This window comes from Podarcis gaigeae (genome assembly GCF_964106915.1).
Source record: "Podarcis gaigeae genome assembly, chromosome: 4".
Classification (NCBI taxonomy): Eukaryota; Metazoa; Chordata; class Lepidosauria; order Squamata; family Lacertidae; genus Podarcis; species Podarcis gaigeae.
The window spans coordinates 90,322,935-90,341,977 of NC_139677.1; the positions used below are offsets into that span (position 1 = coordinate 90,322,935).

Sequence of the window (19,043 nt, forward strand, 5' to 3'; positions counted from 1 at the left end):
AGAGACTGGCTTGCTTAAGGCTTGAAGGGCCAAGAAGGGATTGGGACACAACTCTTGACAAAAGGAAGGGCATATTCAATTGCTTTCGATTTGCTGTGGTCTCGTTCCAGTTCATGCAAAGACAGTCCTGCCATGACGCAGAAACGGCTCAGGGAGAACCAGGTGATGCATGACACCCCCTGAGCCGTGGGTCCTGCTGCTATTCCTCAGGGCATATGAACAGAGATGGCAAAGACAGCATTGCCTTGCTGTCTTCCCACAAAAGAGGGTGAGGGAGGGGAGCTTGCAGCCGAGCCACAGAAAAAAAACAGCCAGGGGCCCTTGCTACCTTGTTTTTGCTCTAGCAGACTGAGGATTTTGCATGTACTGTCCAGGTTACATGCTGGCCAGTCTCACTGCAGGAAGCACAGGCTATACTTAACATACGCAAAAGCATCAATCTCTGAATGCAACCGGCTTTCCAGATTGGTTTAGAGCATATGGATCCCTGAGTTGCATTGGTACTTGTAAAGTGGAAAAGTTCAAGAGAAGCTGTTTTCTGCCTAATTTATTCAATTGGCAAGTTGCCTTTATTGGATCCCAATCAAACCTCAAAAAGCACAATTTTTGAGTCATCATTCCATTCCAATCATTGGAAAGACTTTACATTATTAATGTAATAAATAATATATCTCTGTGCATGTGTGTGTCTATAAAAATCCATAGTACCACGACAGCCACCAGATCTCCTAGTCCAGTTAAGGATAAAATTATTAAAAGCCAAGTTAAAAACCAGCTGCCAATAACAGAACAGCCATGATCGGAGGTGCTGTTGTGTGTGGTTTTTTTTTTTTAAAGAAACACATTGACTTCACTCTTCTGCAAGGAGAAAAAAACCAAGAGAGAAGATACAGACAGCTGTTCAGTTCCTCTTTGAAACCACATTATTAAGATTCCAAGGATGGAAAAACACTGAAGGACGCATCCTTAATTATAAGCTGAGGTAAAAGCCTTTAGGTAGCAAACTGAATATTGAAGAGGTCACTCCTTACAAAACTTCCATATTTCGAAATGAGAACGTCTTACTGAGAACGTTTGAACATCTGAAGTGGAAAATACCCAACACCACACATAAAGCAATTTTGGGGGGAAATGCAGGGAAGGGAGCAGTTTAAGGCAGAAGACAAAACAATGCATTTTAGGAGAGTTGAAAGGTAATGTAATAACACCCTTTTTGTGTCTTTCACCCCACTGGTCAAGACAGCAGTGGACATTTTTGAAGCAGGGCAAAGACCTGCAAAACCTGCATACCGGAGACAACTATGCCTCCATCATACCCTCTTCTGTGGAGGGGAGTGGGGAAGAAAATCACTATTGCCTGCCTCTAGGCTTAGGAAAGAGTCCTCCCTGGTGAGCAATTAGATTAATTGCCTGAGTTGTAGGGTGGGGAGAATACAATGGTTCACAGCAAAGGGATTGTTAATGTGCTAAAAGAATAATAAGGGTTATCTTATTTCTTCCCTCCCCACCTCCTGCATCAGGATTAGGGGCTGTAATCTGATCAGGCCCACAGGTGGGGAACGAGGGGCTTTTGTTTAGAAAGTGCAGCCCGGCAAGGAAGGCAGCTGAGATTGGAGCCAGCAAGCCGGAAAAGGTGCAAAAAACAACAACAATCACACACACGCAAGACGCCTCAGTAGTCCCAACTGTTGTCATCTTTCTGAAGGGAGGTCTGTATGCTTTGCATCTCCCTCAGCAACTGCAGACTCTTCTTGCCCTGCTCTCCGGGTCTCCTCTTCAGGCCGGCATCTTTCACCCGGCTGACCTTCGTTTTCGCTTCGCAGCCTCTGCTTGGCTGCTGAGGACAAGAGAGCCTGCCTTCCCTCTTCTGCTTCGCCAGCTGCGAGGTCAAAAAAGGAGAAGGGGAGAGGGCATTTCAGAATGGCCTGCTTTTTACCTCAGGGATATTCTTCCTTCCTCCAATCCCCTTCACTAACTCTGTGGGGAGAGAGATTTTTCTTCTTCTCATCATCGAGAAAACTATATTCTATACACCTATTATGTCCTACAGTTATTCTACCATGTTGTGAACAAAATCTGCCCTTTCCCCCTTATGGGGTATCCAAGAGCCCATATAGAGTCCTTACATAGGTTCCCTATTGGTAGGAGAGAATAACAGAGGCCAACCAGAGAATATTGAGAAGCAAAGCAGCTAGTAAGCTTGATCTTTATTGATCTGTTGCAACAGGGTTCTCCCCTCACACGCAGGAGAAGAGGAGGACCCAGAAAAATGGTGTGCAAGGCCTTATAAAGACTTTTGAAATTCCCATCCTGTAGATCAGGACCACCCCCAGAAACATCATACATACATCACAGAAGGGGTGTAACCTAAGACCACCCCTCTGATACATCATACCTACATCACAGAAAAGGCGGTCTAAACAGAAATTTAAATGTTGTTTGTCTCTTGTCCTTGTTTATCTCCTGTCTGGCAGGTTACTTGATTGGATTTCCCGGGTAGCCTGGCTAGTCTTTTGTAGTGATAAATACTTAGTTCCTGGGCCAGGTCACAGGCTCACACCCTATTCAAACACAGACAGGATTTGTGAAGGAAAAGACAATGTGGAGGCTTTTCCATTTTGACCTTGCAGAGAGTCAGTTTAGGAATCAAAATGGTTCCAGGTCGGTCTTCCTGTGCTGATCTATGTATGTGCTTGCTTGGTACACTTATGAACATTACCATATATCTAAGACCATAAAATTCCTATTACAACCATAACATGTTTTTTTCCTCATAGGTTGTTCTAGATGTTATTTTATACAAAGTTGGACCCATTGGTCCATGTAGCTTAGCACTGTCTACACTGACTGGCAGCAGCACTTCAATATTTCAGTGATCACAGAATTGTGGAGTTGGAAGGGACCACAAGAGTCTTTTAGTCCAACCCCCTGCCATACAGGAATCTTTTGTCCAATGTGGGGCTTGAACCCACAAACCTGAGATTCAGAGTCTCATGCTGTGTGTACAAAATGAGCTATCCCAGCTGTTCTACCTGGAGACTGGACCTTGTGCATGCAAAGCAGATGTTTTACCGTTGAGTTACGGCTTGAAGCCACCCTGACATTCATTTTTAGGTTTTATTTATTTATTTCGCAATAAATTATATACGGCTTAATGGAAAATCAGTTATCTTAAGTGGTGCATATTAGCATAAAATACTCATCAATGGACCAATTCACACTTTGAAAGGTGGAATAGAAGTGCATTAAATCGGAGAAGGGGAAGCTGCAGCCCACCAATGGTGGAGTCAGACCCAGCCAGCATGGCCAAGCGATGGGAGTCTGAAAACATCTGGAGCTGCTCTAATCAGAGTAGAGCAGGATGGGCACCTGTGGCCCTCCAGATGTTGATGGACTACAGCTTCCAGCACCCCAGACCATTGGCCATGCTGGCTGCTGCTGTTGGCAGTCCAACATCTGGAAAGCCACAGCTTCCTCCATCCCTGGAGAAGAGAGTACAAGCTCAGGTGCACCTCCTTTATCTGTTGTACATTTGCCTTGTGCAGGGATGGCCAGCGGGGCACTACATAATTCTTTGCCACCACTATTATAAAAAGCAATCGAGCTGCTCAAAAGTTGTGGCATCGTTGTTCAACCTGCGGTCCTCTAAGGGTGGTGGACTCCAACTCTCATTGGCCCCAATGGTCAGGGATGATGGGAGTCGTAGTCCAGCATCTTCTTGGGGGGAGTGACTGTAATGATTCCTTCTTTCCAGGTGCCAGAACTCAGGCAGAAGGGCAACTCACCCGCGCCCGATGCCTCTGGATTTTACAGATCTGTTCTGCCTTGGCTTCCATCTTCTTCACCAGCCCTTCCAGCTCCCTCTCCAGGTCTTCTCTTACGGCAATCGTTGGAGCCTCATGGATGAGTTTTACCAGCTGCTGGTGATCGCTTACATGCAATAGAAAGATTCAGGGCAGGGAGCGGATTAAACTTGCTTTTTGCTCTCTAAGAATATGCTTCATATACATTTTCAGAGTCGCTTTGCAAGTAGAGGACACAATCCAAATTCAAAATCTAGAGCTGTTAAACCAGCGACAAAAAATATTTTTTCGACTGGTTACCAGGCAGATGAATAAGCACATTTACCAACATAAAGGGTGTTTGCGATAGATTGGAGGAAAACAGAATTGGTGGATTAAGTTGTCGGCTATCCATCATCGTTAGGAATGGCAGGGAAAGAGAGGAGGCTACAATGTGACCAAGAAGTCTGTCTTTAAGTGCATTTGCATGGGGTGGGGAGGCAAACCCCCAAACAGATGCTTTACTGTAGCAAAGCTACCATTTTAATAGGGGTTCTTCTCAGGGGCAGAATGGTCCTATTCTATTATTTTAGTCAACTTCCTTGCAGTAGCATGTCACTTGGGCATGTTTTCTTCTTCTGGACATCACTTTATTTGCTTTGCCCCCTCTCCAGTTCCAGGAACCCTATAAGAGTGTCTCTGAGTATGTGCAGAGTGCCTTTTCTTCGTCAGCATATAGAGGCCCTTTCCCCCAAACCATGCCCACCTGCCCTACACATGACACCATCTGTGATGTCGTAATGGGTAGGGACGCATCTGCAAAGGAACAATCAGAAGTCTTGAAGCGTGCTCCCGTTATTCCTTGACAAGCGGGGCTTGCTATCAGCAGTGACAGCAAGCCCCGGAAGAACTGTTCATGCTTTGGAGTTCGCAAAGCAGGGCTTGCTGTGTGCACAAACATTCCTTTGCACTGCCAAGCTTGATTTCAAGTCGGCAAAGCAAGGCTCTTCCAATCCAGCCTGCTCACAAAGGAAATACATTATTTTGGGTCATCTGGGATCATTGTGATGTCTGGTTATTGGCAGGTGGGCAGCCCCACCCAGCTATCAAAACCGCCCTAGCAGTTTTCTTTTGACACTCCAAGGCTGAAATCCAATGCTCCTCTCCATGAGAGCAAGCAACACAGACTTTGCTTCCAACGACATTCAGATAGAATTGTGAAGGGTGACCTGCGCTTCTGCTCAGGGGGTCTGTGGCGTGGCTACCAGAATCGAGAGTCACACTATGGAACACAGAAGATCCGCAAGGCACGCAAGTGTTTTGACTCACAAGCTCATCTGCCCAAGTTCGTCTTGCAGCGTCAACAGCACCTCGGAAAGGTCTCCCTGGGACGTGGAAGAAATGGAAGAGCCGGAGTTCCTCCTTCCTCTGCCCATCGGCTTGCTCAAGGGGACATTGCTGACCACGCGCTCGTTGCAAAGGGCTTTTGAATGATGCTTCATCAGGTGCAGCACATGCTGAACGTTGGCTCCCACGGAGTGGCTGGGGCTTGTGGACTGAAAGTAAAGGGAGGGGAAAGGTGAAGAGGACAAAGGTGACCTGGGGAATTGAACGCTGAGCAAAATGTACCACGGATATGCATCAGTACATATAACGCTGGTTAAAATGCTACAATGCTACAGTGGAAACTCGGGTTGTAAATGTGATCCGTGCGGGTGGCACGTTCGCAACCCGCAGTGCCACGTCTGCACCCGTGCAGGTTGCGATTCGGCGCTTCTGCACATGCACAAAGCATAATTTAGCGCTTCTGCGCATGCGTGACTGCCGAAACCCGGAAGTAACCCGTTTCGGTACTTCCGGGTTTCGGCGCGTCCATAACCCAAAAAACACACAACCTGAAGCGTCTGTAACCCGAGGTATGACTGTACGGAGTTAGAACTTTGGGACAGGAAATTAAGGGGAGCTGTGATAGCAGCCTTCCAATATCTGTGCAGAGCCTAACTCACGGAGGGTTTGAGACCCACAGCTGGGCGCCTTCATCTGCCCCAGCTGCAACAAAACATGTCTCTCCCACATCAGTCTCTGCAGGAGCTGCAACCATCCAACGACTTGCCCTCTCCTCCAAAGACACACTCCTCCACCATCTCCAGAGACAGATGAATGCCAGCAACATGTTGTGCAGAAAGCGGAGAAGAACCAGTGGGTGGAAAGGACAGCCGATTTCAGCCGAACATTAGGAGAAACAGCTGTTTGCCCATGGAAGAGACAGCCTCTGGGGGGTGGCAGACTCTCCTTTGCTGGAGATGAGACACAGGTTGAGCAGCCAGCTCTCAGGGATGCCGTGGTTGCAAGATTCTCCACCCCAAGCAGAAGGTTGGACCAGGCGACTTCTAGGGTACCTTGAAGCCCCATTTCCTAGTATTGTCTCTGAACACAGAGCCCTCCATTCAGTTATCAGGGCTTGGGAAGTCATTGATTCCTTACCTTTCCAGCAACAAAAGGCACATCCCCCAGCCGCAGCCTATAGTGAGGCTGTGCATGGCAGTGAACCATTCCAGGGTCATTCTGAAAAGAGAGAAGAGAAACACGCACATTAGGAGAAATTAAGTCACTCAAGGGTGGCAACAAATGGTGGGAGGAGCCAGAACTGATGACAGGCGAAACTACAGCCAATAAAGAGCAGAGTCTGCAGCACTGGGGGGGGGGGGTGTCCCCACAGCTGTCCCTCACCTCCACCCCATCTATGAGGGCTGCATGAATTCAGGGCTTTATGTGGATTACGGGCCACAGGTAAACAGGGATGCAATCTAAGCTCTTTTAGCACCAGTGATGCACCTTTTCCAGCTGCTTTGCTTTCTTCTTGATCTTCTTTGGTTTCAAAGGTTCCACCAACACCACAGGCTGCGTTTGCGCTTCCAGCAACTGTCTGTTCTTCTCCAAACCAGTCTGAAGCTGCCAAGATAAGCCTGGGGATTATTATTATTATTTTCTTTAATTCAAAAAAATAGAAGCTGGGACGGTTTGCCAGCTAAGGCTCAGCCCACAGATGGGTCAACCCAAAGATGTTGCAGGACTCCCACGTCCCATTAGCCCCAGCCAGTATAACAGTGGTCAGGGGATAGGAACTGTGGCCCAACAATATTACAAGGGCTGGAAGCTCCTCATCCCGGACACAGTCCAGAAGTGCTAAACACATTCAGCCACAGGCATCCATTTGTTGAGGAAAGTGTTAATTCCTCCATAAGCTGGTAAGAATGTTCCTTCCTAAAACGCAGCTGCAAAGGGCTTGTGATTCCTTATCTCTGCTGCTATGCAACATGGCCTACGTAAGAGGCCCCCTTTTCAGCATTCCTGCATGGAGAAGAATAGGGGAGAGAAACTGTGGAGATGTGCAGAGATACACTGAAACTGGTCGGAGAGAAATTGAAGATCCAAAGGCTGTTGGAAAACTGGACAAAGGACAGTGTAGTTGCAGGACTTTGGCAATCGGACTTCATTCTTGCTTTGTGGAATTGGTCCAAGCAAAGATTCTGAAAGCTAAAACCCTCTCTGGGCTCAGAGAGAGGAGGGACTTCTTAAGGCAACTGTTTATAGGGTGTATATAGTGTATATATTGTGTTCACTGTGCAAAGCAGTATTATTAGATATTCATCCCAGCCCTAGTTTCCCCCATCAAAAGTCTAGCCTGCCCTTGGATGGTACCAGGGCCTTATATGGGAAAAACCCAGAGCTGCTATCCAAACTCCTGTTCCATTGCTTCTGTATCAAACTTCTACCGACCTGCTGCCCTCCAGATGTTGTTGGAACTCCAGCTCCCAGCAGCTCAAGCCAGCATGAGCAAGTGTCAGGGATGATGAGAATTGTAGTGCAAATTCAGGCACTAGGCTGGAGAAGTCTACTTTGTGATGGAGGCATGGAACTGATACACAAATCTCTATATATATACCTACTGCATGTAATTGGAGGCATTTGCATTAAAGGCTGGACATGGGGAAGTTCTATCCCAACAAACTGGATGTAGGTTTTCAACTAAAAATGTTTGCAGTGTTGTAAAATCAATAATCTGCAGACCACAATAACTGGCCCACCAGCAGGCCTGCAGAGAAGACCTTATGCTACCCAGCAGCTTGTGTCTGGACATATTCTTGCAATCTTCTGAAAATAAATTCTACCATGACTGTAGCCTACACACAGAATGAAGTTTCTGATTATTCCATGTTTCTGCAAGGAGGCCTCAAATGCATTACAAATCCTCTGCAGAGAAATTCAGGCCACAAATAGGAAGAACTTGCCTCTGCCGCTTTTTCCTGCACCCGTTTCCGTGCTTGTTCTTCCTCCAGGAGCTTCTCTTCCAGCTCTTTCATTTTTTTCTAGTTTAAACAAAAGCAAAACCTAAAATCACCCAACAGCCAATTTAGTCTTGCCGCCTGCCTCCTTCTTTTAAAGGGAAGAAATAATCTAGCCTCTTTTTAGGGTTGCTGGGGAGTAAGATCTGCTCTGACCTTTCTGGAGTAGAATACAAAGACAACGAATACATAATAGAAACAGATCTGGAGACTACCAGAGCCACAACTCACAAAAGTAGGAGACATGGCTATCTATGCAGTTATATTCAACCACTAGGAGAATCCAGAAGAGAACTAAATTTACAAAAATCAAAATAGGTGGCATGATGGCGGGGGGGGGGGGGGAGGAGAGGAATCTAAATATGAGTGTACGACACACACCATATTAAGCTAAATAAATGTGGCATAGCATAATTTTGGGGCTGAGCTAGGTTTTCTTGCGAGCAGATTTCATGTTTTATTGGAGCAGAATTTGGGATTCAGAGGTTCTCATGCAGAACACTACAGCAGCAGAAAAAATCTAAACATTACCCTACTTAGTACGGCTGCCATCTTACTGAAGAAATATTTATATCAACTCAATCAAATGAATTTAATTGATTTCATTTGCATATGAATAAAAGAAAGGATAAAACATATCCCAGTGTTTAGAACACAACACGTGCCATGCTTACCTTTAAAATAGCAGGACAATGCTGCAACTTTCAGACTGTTAACCCTATACATGGTTTTCTGGGAGTAAGTCCCACTGAGGTCATTTATATATCTCTGCTCCAAGTTCCAGTATAAAAATTGAGTGGATTCAAACGTTAAGGAAGTCCTTCTTGTATCAGACCAATAATAGCCAGCCAGATCGTGTCTAGAAAGCCCATTAGTGGGGCATGATGATGACAGGGATGTAGAAAGTTGTGACTCTCCCATCCGCCCCAGCCAACATGGCCAATGGTCAGGGATGATGGGATTTGTAGCCCAGAAACATCTGGAAGGTCACAGGTTCTCCATCACTACATTACAAGAATGCTGAGCATCCACAATGAGCACAAACCTGGTCTCGGGCGTCCAAACGAACACAACCTACCTCTGCATGAGACTGCATTGACGTAAGCCTTGCATATTCTTTCTCGAGCAGATCCAACCTTTCCAATTTAGATGTCACATGTGATTGATCAAGGATTCTCTCTCTTTCTAATGTGGCCTGGAAAGAGGAGGAGGAAAGTTATTCATGGCGTGGGGAGGCAAGAAAGATGTGACGGGAAGTTTCACCAGCTGAATTTCTGCCTGCCGCTGAAAAGCACAGGGGTAGCCAACAGCAGTAAAAGTCTGCAACCCTAGTCAACTGCAACATCTCACTAAAAAGCAGCAATATAATGGGAGAAAAGTGAAGCAGGGTGTGTGTGTGTGTGTGTGTGTGTGTGTGTGTGTGTGTGTCAAAAGGCTCGTGTCAAACCTTTTAATTCTAGGGCTGAATATTGTGACGTTTGAGACTAGGGCCTATATCATGTCAACAGCAGGCCCCAGTAGCAGATAGGGTGGCAAAACTGTTCAATGAAGGAATAGTTTTCAAGATCCGCATGATGGCAACCCAGTCCCACAACGTAACCTAATAAAAGCCTGATTGGGCCAGACTGATGGTCCACCTACTCTGCCATTCAGTTTCCCACAGAAGCTGACCAGATGCCACATTTGAGGAAGCCCAAATGTTGGACATGAAGAGGCAACAGCTCCTCCGGTTGGAATTCACCTGCAGTTGATTTTCAGATGCACTTTGATACTGGAGGTAGGAAATACCCACCAGGACTAGTACGTCTTCTCTGAAATTTGTCTCACTCAGCTTTGAAAGCCTTCTAAGCTTGTGGCCATCACCACATCTTGAGGCAGTGAGTTCCACAAGTGTGTGTGTGTATAACCCAGATGTATTATGGCTGTTGGCGAAATTCATAGAGTTTGCATTAAGACAGACGACGTACCTGCTTCTGCAAGACAGTGGTCTTTTCGAGTTCCGCCTGTGCAATCATTTGTTTCATGTAATCCAGCTGCTTTTCCAGAAGGCTGCAGCGAGTCTCGGCACCTGCCAGCTGAGCTGCCAACTCTGAAAAAAGGGCAATGAGAGATGGCTAAACCACAGAGCCTAGGGCTTGCCGATCAGAAGGTTAGCAGTTCAAATCCCTGCGACTGGGTGAGCTCCCATTGCTCGGTCCCTGCTCCTGCCCACCTAGCAGTTCGAAAGCACGTCAAAGTGCCAAGTAGATAAGTAGGTACCACTCTGGCGGGAAGGTAAACTGCGTTTCCGTGCGCTGCTCTGGTTCGCCAGAAGCGGCTTAGTCATGCTGGCCACATGACCCGGAAGCTGTACGCCAGCTCCCTCGGCCAATAAAGCAAGATGAGCGCCGCAACCCCAGAGTCATCTGCGACTGGATCTAATAGTCAGGGGTCCCTTTACCTTTACCTTACAGCCCCAATGCTAATAATGGATCCCATGAGGACTATACAGGTTGCAAGCTATGGGGTACTGCCAGCTGTATTCAGGGTAGACTCATTGGTGGGCATAAGTTTGTCGTGTCCGTCAATTTCAATGGGTCCATGTGGGACTAACAATGGATACAACCCTACTGGGCAACGTACTTACAGCCAGCACAGCGCACTTCCCTCAGGCACCTGATGCTCGCCCACTCCCTCCCTCCCTCCCCAGCCTAGCCACCGGCCTCAGGAGTGGGGTTTGCCTGTCTGCCAGCCAACATCTTCATTTTCTTTCTCTGGCTGTGCAAGCGCTGGCAGGCTGCCTCCTTCTTCCATTCTTCCTCGCACTGAACACTGGCTCCTCGTAGCCACTGCTTGTGTGGTGAGACACTGTGGTCAGGGTGAGCCATGGTTGGCAGTTCCGGGGAGACCGGCTTCATACCATGCAATACAGCAGCTGATGTGCTCGGCCCAGGGCAGCGCCACCTATCCGACCTCGCCAGTAAGAGGCAGAAACTGCACACAGTGATGCCAATTGTCTCTGTGGCCAGCAACGACCTTCTTCCTCCCCGCCTCCTTTCTGACGTCATAATATACCGCCATATCAGCAGTATATTACGATGCTGGGAAGCAGATATTGCCCAGCCCTACAACAGAGCAAGGACAGGCTCTTCAAAATTCTAAATGGCCCAAGAGATGGAGTGGAGGAAGCACTCATCTGAACACCAATGGGGCAGATAAGATGCCATACGTACGTGCGGCAGATATATACTATGCAGAGCCCAAAGCTGAGATACTCAGACCACCTGCAGCTGTGCCTCAACACAGAAGAGGCGATCGGAGAACGAGCAACAGCTGAAGCACAGCCATACTCCCAACTTCAGCCGTACGCTGACAATGGGAGCCATACAAAGACATCTGTCAGTTCCACAAGAAGTAAGAACAATCAGGTATCATGGTAACTGGAGGTTTTTTTGGAACTGGGCTCTGCATTCTAATTCCATGAGGCTACCAATACAGTAAAGGCTCCTGGATAGATCTCTTCAACCTTGCCTTAACGACACTGATTCTCCAACACAAGGGTTTTCAAACTGTGTTTCAGGGTGATCCGGGATTTCTTGGAAGCTTCTCCTGAAGGAGGAGGCAGGCAAGCTCCCCTGAAAGGCAGCTTGCTCATCACAACTGATCCTCCCCTCAAATGTGCATCCATGTGGTTGTGTAGGATATGCTCAGCATGCTGAGCTGGGTTAGGCATCCTGGTGCCCTTCAGAAGTCCTGGGCTACACCTCTCTTCGTCCCTGGCCATTGGTTATGCTGACCAAGGACAATGGGAATTTATAGCCCAGAAGGTCTCCATGGCAGTTGGCTGCCCACCCTTACTCTAAGCAAAGAGCTGCTACTTGCAGAATAATGATCTTTTTGGATCTGAAGAAGGTAACATGCAAAAATAAATGGTTTCCCCCACCTCTTTCAGAGCATCTCAGCTTTAGGCATCACATAGCATACATCTGCCCCAGATAGACCGGGAGTTGGATCGTTGGAAAACATTTCCAGTGCCAGAATCCTCTTCAATGTACCAAAATGCTTTGGACTCTAAGTTTTTGGACATTAACCTGTTTCTTCTACCCCTTTGCTTCTTGTTTCTCCCTCTTACACACATGCCATAGGGTGCATAGAGGATCCTGATAGGCTCACATGCTGTCCAGATGCACAGATTTGCGGGGGGGGGGCGTGTTTCACTTTGGACAGCCTACATATTGGGTCATGGGAAATGACCTCACTGAATAACTTAAGGGGGCTCATCCAAACACCCCTAGGATTATTAATTTGTAGTTGAGCAAAGGAGACATTTGCATACCTTCATTTTTCCTGGACACCTCAAACTTTGTCTGCTCTTTTTCCATCAGCTGTTCGCCCAGCACTTTCTTATAGTCTGAGGTTTCCTTGGCCAGAGATTTCACACTCTCCTCTGCTTGAATCCGTTCCAGCTCCAGCCGCCGTATTTTCTCTTGCAGGTTCTTCAGAGCTGAGAATATTGCTAACAACAACAACAAAGCTAAATACAATTAGAACCAGCTATTAATGAGCTAGCGTGATGCAGCAGATACAGGGTTGGATTTAAGACTGCAGAAAGCTGCATTCAAAGACTATTCAGCTGTGTGTGGACCTGAGCAAGTCCCAAGCTCCCTCCCTAACCTATTTCACAAGGATGGCGTTGAAGCCCAAATGGGATATGCTGATATATGTTGTTCCTAGGCTATACATCTGATGAAGTTACAACAAAATCCAGTTTTCTGTGAATCTTAGATAGTGTGGTGTGTTTCGTTGTGCTTACCTGATTGGTGTGGTGGTTGTGAGGTGCCCTTATTTCATTCTCCAAATCATCTCCCAAGTACTCTGCAGCCTCCCTGGGTGTCCGCTCTCCAATTAAAGGTGGCTCCTCCCATTGCGCTTTTGTCAATCAGGACGTGCGGGCAGTGAGGGAGGCTTAAGGAGTGCTGGAGAAATGGTTACTGGAAAGGAAAGCATACATACCGCCCTTGGCCACCTTCCAGCAACCAGGTAAGCTCAAAACACAACACCCACCCAAATTCTAAAGGAATGATAAAGTACTTTGAAAATGAGGCAGAAGAAAAGGAGAGCTGCTTTCACAGAGGAAAGAAATTTTTCAATAAATTGGATGGATATTGGCACAGCCTTACATTTGACTTTTGGCACTAAAGCTTGCCCTCAGCAAGACCTTCCTGATATTATATTGCTATTGCTCCTTCCCTGGAACTTTTGTTAACGCAGTGTTACTCAAACTTGGGTGCCCAGCTGTTGTGGGACTACAAATCCCATCATCCCTAGCCAGCAGAACCAGTGGTCAAGGACGATGGGAACTATAGTCCAACAACAGCTGGGGACCCAAGTTTTAGAAACACTGTGTATGTTCTACGCTTTTTAAAGTAAAAATATCTGGAACTGGACTCCACATTCCCAAATCCCAGTCACATTTGAAGCAGAACTGGCCCTGAACTTGTGAGTCAGCATCTAGCCACACATACAGAATCAACACCATAAAATAATTCCCAGAGAAAATATTTGAGCAAACAGACCTTCTGCTGCCAAGGAGGAAAACAGAAGGCTACCAACACTGTGTGAATTCAGTTCCCCAGGCTCTGACATCTGGCAGAGCTGAAAGGAAGTCTCATCAATAATTAGCAGACCCACTTCTCTGTAATAGCCAACGGAGCTCCTTGCCAGCATAACCCACATTTAATTAGCATCCACTTCAAAAAGGAAAGGAAATTTAGATCTCACAGGGTAGTTTTAAGCTCTGAGTTTCTCAAATGCTATCTTCACCTACTTCTCCAAGGTCAGGGAACCTGTAATTTGACTATTCCCACCCAACTGTAAGAAATGAGTGGACAGGATGTTATGTCTGAGCCAGAGACAGAAATGGGAAGAGTGATAAGTATGAAGGTTGCCTTTGTACTGTAGCCTCATTTCTTTACCCTCACATACCCCTCTGCCCTCCATCCAATCAAGCCAGAAATATGATCAGAGTCCAGTGACACATCCTGGCCAGTCAAAAGCACTTAAGGAGGGTGAAAAGCTGGGAATGTGTGGGCTACGGCTCAGCAAGTATATGGCCTGGACAAGGGGAGTCCCAATGGTCATAAGACCCTACCTGCCCACGGACTGTCTTGCCAGAGTGATGCATGCTCTGGTTATCTCCCGCTTGGACTACTGCAGTGTGCTACCTTTGAAGGTGACCCAGAAACTACAACTGATCCAGAATGTAGCAGCTAGACTGGGAGTGGCCGCCGAGACCACATAACACCGGTCATGAAAGACCTCCATTAGCTCCCAGTATGTTTCTGAGCACAATTCAAAGTGTTGGTGCTGACCTTTAAAGCCCTAAATGGCCTCAGCCCAGTATACCTGAAGGAGCATCTCCACCCCCATCGTTCTGCCCGGAAACTCAGGTCCAGTGCTGATGGCCTTCTGGCGGTTCCCTCACAAGAAGCAAAGTTACAGGGAACCAGACAGAGGGCCTCCTCAGTAGTGGTGCCCACCCTGTAGAATGCCCTCCCATCAGATTTCAAAGTAATAAACATCTATTGGGCTTTTAGAAGACATCTGAAGGCAGCCCTGTTTAGGGAAGCTTTTAATATTTGATGAATCATTGTATTTTACTATTCTGCTGGAAGCAGCCCAGGGTGGCTGGGGAAACCCAGCCAGATGGGCAGGGTATAAATATAATAATATGTTGTTGTTGTTAAGGCCTGAAGGGTTGCATTTGGTCTCTGGGCCTGACATTCCCCATTCCTAATACAGATGCAACAGCAGATTCACGTAGGACTCCCAGAAAGAGAGCAGAAATGACAAAGAAGCAGGCCTGACAAATCTCTTTCCGCAAACCATTCCAGAGAGAGCGCTGCTCCAGAAAAGGGCTTGCTCCACAATATCCACATGCTTGACTTCAGAGGGGGGTGGGGGACATGGAGCAAGGCCTGTTAGTTTCTGTTTCCCCCACTGAGCAGCAGCTGCGAGTCATGGGACTATGTTTTCATTCCACAGTCAAGTTACTGTTGGATTCTCATGGAAAAGGGAGACTGGATAGGACGTTCACTGGTTTCCTGTTTCTTTGTTCTGTCGTTTCTTTGTTGGAGTTGCTCTCTGCTCTCAGAGAGGCAAGATGTATATTTGTATGCTCTCAGCATAGCTTAGAAGTAAAGAATAGCAATGTAGCCATACCTGACCTCATCCTTTCTTTTGCGGACTCTGGGATTATGCTCTGCTGGGCTCAAGTCAAGATGAGCCGTATCAGCTCAAGGGCCGGAGCTGAATAAACTAACAAGGCCTCCCAAAGTCACATTGAAAGAACATATGGTTTACTGGTTGAAGTAACCCAAAGATGCCGCTTTCCTTGGCATTGGGGAGTTGGGAAGCAAAGATTGCAGAAGAAACAAGGGTCAAGAATAAGCCTAGGGGAGAAAGCAACCCATTGTCAACTGGTTCTTAAAAACCCACAAGGACCGTATTTTCACGAAGCCACTGCATTTTAAAACAATCCACCTTTTAGTTTTCTTCAGATCAGCTGATAAGATTTTACAAGTCATTAAAAAAAAAAACAACCATGGGCATCCCACCCCCCTCAACAAGGGTAGTGCTTTCACACTGATTCAAGGGTTGTGAACCTTCGAGATGGACATACAAACAAACAAACAAACCACAAACTTATTCCCAACGCTACCCCAATTCCTCCAAGTCAAATCGTTACCTCTGCTGTTACTCTCTGGATATGCAATGACTGGCTTGGCAGGAGGTCGTCGCAAGTCAGCGTTAATGAAAGGTTTGTGCCTAGGGTACTCCGTAAACGATGCTGCTGAAAGCCCATCTGTGAAGGATGAGGTCCTGTGACTTGTAAGGAAAGCAGCACCCTGGAAAGAGGTGGAGATGGTCAGTTGAGCTGTCTAATAGACACAGAGGATGCCTCATCAGTCCAGAAAGACCAATTTGAGTTTTCAGAGTGCAATTAGAATGAGCGTCCAAAAAGCCTTTGATGAAGAAGTAGGTCTTTAGGAAAACCTAAGAAAAAGTTCACCACATAGCCAACAGGAGCAGCATGACAGAAAACACCAAGCAAGTGTGGCACAGTGGTTTCAGTGGCAGACTAGGGTCATGGAGAATATTTAGAATCATAGAGTTGGAAGGGACCCAGAGGACCACCTAGTCAAACCCTTGCAATGCAGGATTGTGCAGGTGTCCCTTACGGGAATCGAACCTGCAACCTGGCGCTACCCGCACCACACTCTAACCAACTGAGCTATCCAGGAAACTTGCACTTCAACTCTATTCAAGTTTACTTTGACTGAAGTGCCACCAAGTTCAACAAAACTTACTTTCCTACTAAGTGGATTTTGCAGGATATTATAGCGAGATTATGTATAGAATTTTGAGCTCCTTGGAGGAAAGGCAAGATAGCAGAGATAAGAGCTGGCCAGGAACATTATCCTGAGTTCCCCGGTGACGGGGGAAATGAAATCAACAAACTTGACCCATGCTATGACTGTGTCCCTCAGTCCTGCCTGTTCAGAAGTGTCCAAACAACTTCAGATTGATTCCACGTTGGCTTGCAGGTGGCCAAATCTGATCGCCTCTGATAAATAAGTGTTGTGTCTAGGTGATCAAGCACAGAAGAGTTACAAAAAGTAGGTAGTTCTTTCTTTTGGACTACCAATGAGGTACATGTGGATGAACGGGCTACGAAGCCCCTCTTAGTTCGTCTTTTTTGCAAGTATGATTGCAATTAAACATTAACAGGATTGCAATGTCAGATTGGGCATGGCTACAATTGAGCTGCCATGATCACGCTTTCACTGTAGCTATTTTCAACCCCTTTGCCTGCCTCCTACACACCCTCAGTGAATGGCTTAAGCCACATGGCAGAGGGCAGCACATGCATCTTTTATGACTTATTATCCATAACCTGAGCCCAACTTAAGTGATAAATGCTTAGTTTCCGTATGTTGCTCAGCTGGTCCCTATGCAACACTGTCACCAAGCTTCTCTCCTGGAATAAGAAACTGGACACTTAAAAGACAGGGGGTAGATGAGAGAAACTAATCAGAATTATTCATTCTGCAAAAGCACTCAAGCGAGTCCCTGAAAGCATGCAGACAATACAAAGAAAGAGGTAGGAGGCTGAGGATTTTTAGTAGTCTGACCCTACAATCTTAGAGATTCCAGAAAGGACTCAAAGGGAGCATAGCTCCCAGCTGATATATTTAGAGCATGGATCCATGGGTCAACCCTATGAACACTTACTTAGAAGAAGAGGAGGAGTTTGGATTTGATATCCTGCTTTATCACTACCCGAAGGAGTCTCAAAGCAGCTAACATTCTCCTTTCGCTTCCTCCCCCACAACAAACACTCTGTGAGGTGAGTGGGGCAGAGAGACTTCAGAGAAGTGTGACTGGCCCAAGGTCACCCAGCAGCTGCATGTGGAGGAGCAGGGACGTGAACCCGGTTCCCCAGATTACGAGACTACCGCTCTATCTTGTGGCTCTCCAGATGTTGTTGGACTCCAGTTTCCATCGGACACAGCATAGCATGGCCCATGGTTAAGGCTGATGGGAGTTGTAGTCACTCTCAGCCAGACTGACTACAAGAATAAAACACCAGGAGCCTACAGGTGTGGCCCTGAATTCTAATTACTGGAAACCACAGGAGATGAAAACACTCTTGTGCTAATGTTCTGCTCACTGGTTTCCCACAGACATCTATTTGGTTTCCGACTGTGATAAGAGTATGCTGGACTAAATGAGCCACTGGCCTTTTTCTTTTAATTTTTAATTCATTCATTTATTGAATTTATATACCACCTTATTCCCAGAGATAACCATAGTTTAACCATACTGTAGTTTTAACATTTTCTATTTCAACTCCCTCCTCTCTCTTTCTGCGGTTCCTTACATTTATAAGCGCCACTGGCCAGACCCAACAGATCCTTCCTATGTTCTTAGGGACATTTGTAGGGCATTTGGAAAAGAGATAATGGGAGAGTAAAGCAGCATCAGTATGGGGACAATGCAATTTTGAAAGACCAGGGGATGGCCCTCTGTGGCGCAATGGTTCAATGATGTTAACCAAAAGGTTAGTGGTTCGAGCGAACCCAGGGATGGCTGTGGGCACGATTCCTGCACTGCAGGGGGTTGGACCATATAACCCATCTCTACAATTCTATGAGCACCTATACCAGGCTTGGAAGTGGGTGCTTAATGCCCTGCAGAGCCCCGACTATTGACCTCTGTCAAATATTGCGACCAGGGTTTAAATCACTCCCTTGCGTGGCCTTGCGCGCCAGTCACACTTTCTCTCTCAGCCCACCCTACCTCACGGGGTCGTTGCAGGAATAAAACGGGGAGGAAGAGAAACTCGCCCGCCGCCTTGAGCTCGCGGGGAAAAAGGCGGGCTACAAATGCAACAAAATGAATACTGTTGAGAGCTGAAAGGGCTCTGGTGCGAAGAAGGGCTCGCTTGGAGATCCCTCCTTATACTGTGCCAGCGCCGAGAATCCGCGAAATTCACCCTCGCGGGCGAGCGTGCCCCTGCGCATGTATAGAGCGCCTTCATCCCCCCCAGCAGCCTCGCCCAACCTCCCGCGCGGACGCAAGGGAAACCAGAGGTGGTTTCAGGGCCTGCCGCTCCATCAGGCTCCCCTCAGGGCTCACCGTGTTCTCCAGATCCCCCGCCACCGCCATGTCGCAAAAGGGCGCCCACGGAGGGCGCCTGTCCCTTTAAGGCCAGCGGGGCCCGGAGAGCGGAGGCTACTGCCGCCTCCCGCCTCCTCCAGCTGCCCCACAAACACCGCGGCCGCGCCAACAAGGCCACTCTGTTGAGTGGCATGTGAAGCAGCCAACGGAGCCTCGCCTCGGCCCACCCAAGAGCAACATGTAACCGCCCCTC

The 19,043-nt window shown here is 47.2% G+C and overlaps 2 protein-coding genes and 1 long non-coding RNA gene across 3 annotated transcripts in view; 2 read left to right on the plus strand and 1 right to left on the minus strand.

Annotated features, from left to right (window-relative positions):
- The window catches only part of MTMR2 (myotubularin related protein 2), a 43,757-nt gene extending 39,898 nt beyond the window's left edge, over positions 1-3,859 (plus strand). Inside the window, exon 16 of the transcript XR_014563600.1 lies at positions 3,755-3,859. The gene's annotated coding sequence lies outside the window, so the exon portion shown is untranslated. The remainder of the gene's footprint in view (positions 1-3,754) is intronic.
- Positions 547-19,005, minus strand: CEP57 (centrosomal protein 57). Its single transcript, XM_083736921.1, has 11 exons — positions 18,809-19,005; positions 15,855-16,014; positions 12,444-12,623; positions 10,096-10,217; positions 9,207-9,323; positions 8,075-8,152; positions 6,618-6,734; positions 6,267-6,347; positions 5,112-5,338; positions 3,786-3,930; positions 547-1,879 (listed from the first exon to the last, which is right to left on the minus strand). Exons 1-11 carry the CDS (start codon positions 18,836-18,838, stop codon positions 1,673-1,675), a joined length of 1,464 nt encoding a protein of 487 aa, XP_083593047.1. The 5' UTR covers positions 18,839-19,005; the 3' UTR covers positions 547-1,672.
- LOC310843934 lies at positions 10,226-12,051 on the plus strand. The gene is made up of 2 exons (XR_014563797.1): positions 10,226-10,667; positions 11,419-12,051. It is a non-coding gene; the product is annotated as an uncharacterized lncRNA (long non-coding RNA).
- Positions 19,006-19,043: the final 38 nt, after the last annotated feature.

Bases quoted from the DNA above. Each gene is read 5' to 3' on its own strand.
- CEP57 (XM_083736921.1), bottom strand. From the start codon at position 18,838: ATGGCGGTGGCGGGGGATCTGGAGAACACG. The intron at 10,218-12,443 runs GTATGCAAATGT...CCCTTTTTTCAG, and splicing joins GGTGTCCAGGAAAAATGAAG to AGTTGGCAGCTCAGCTGGCA. The intron at 3,931-5,111 runs GTGAGTCAAAAC...ATTGCATGTAAG, and splicing joins GAACTTGGGCAGATGAGCTT to CGATCACCAGCAGCTGGTAA.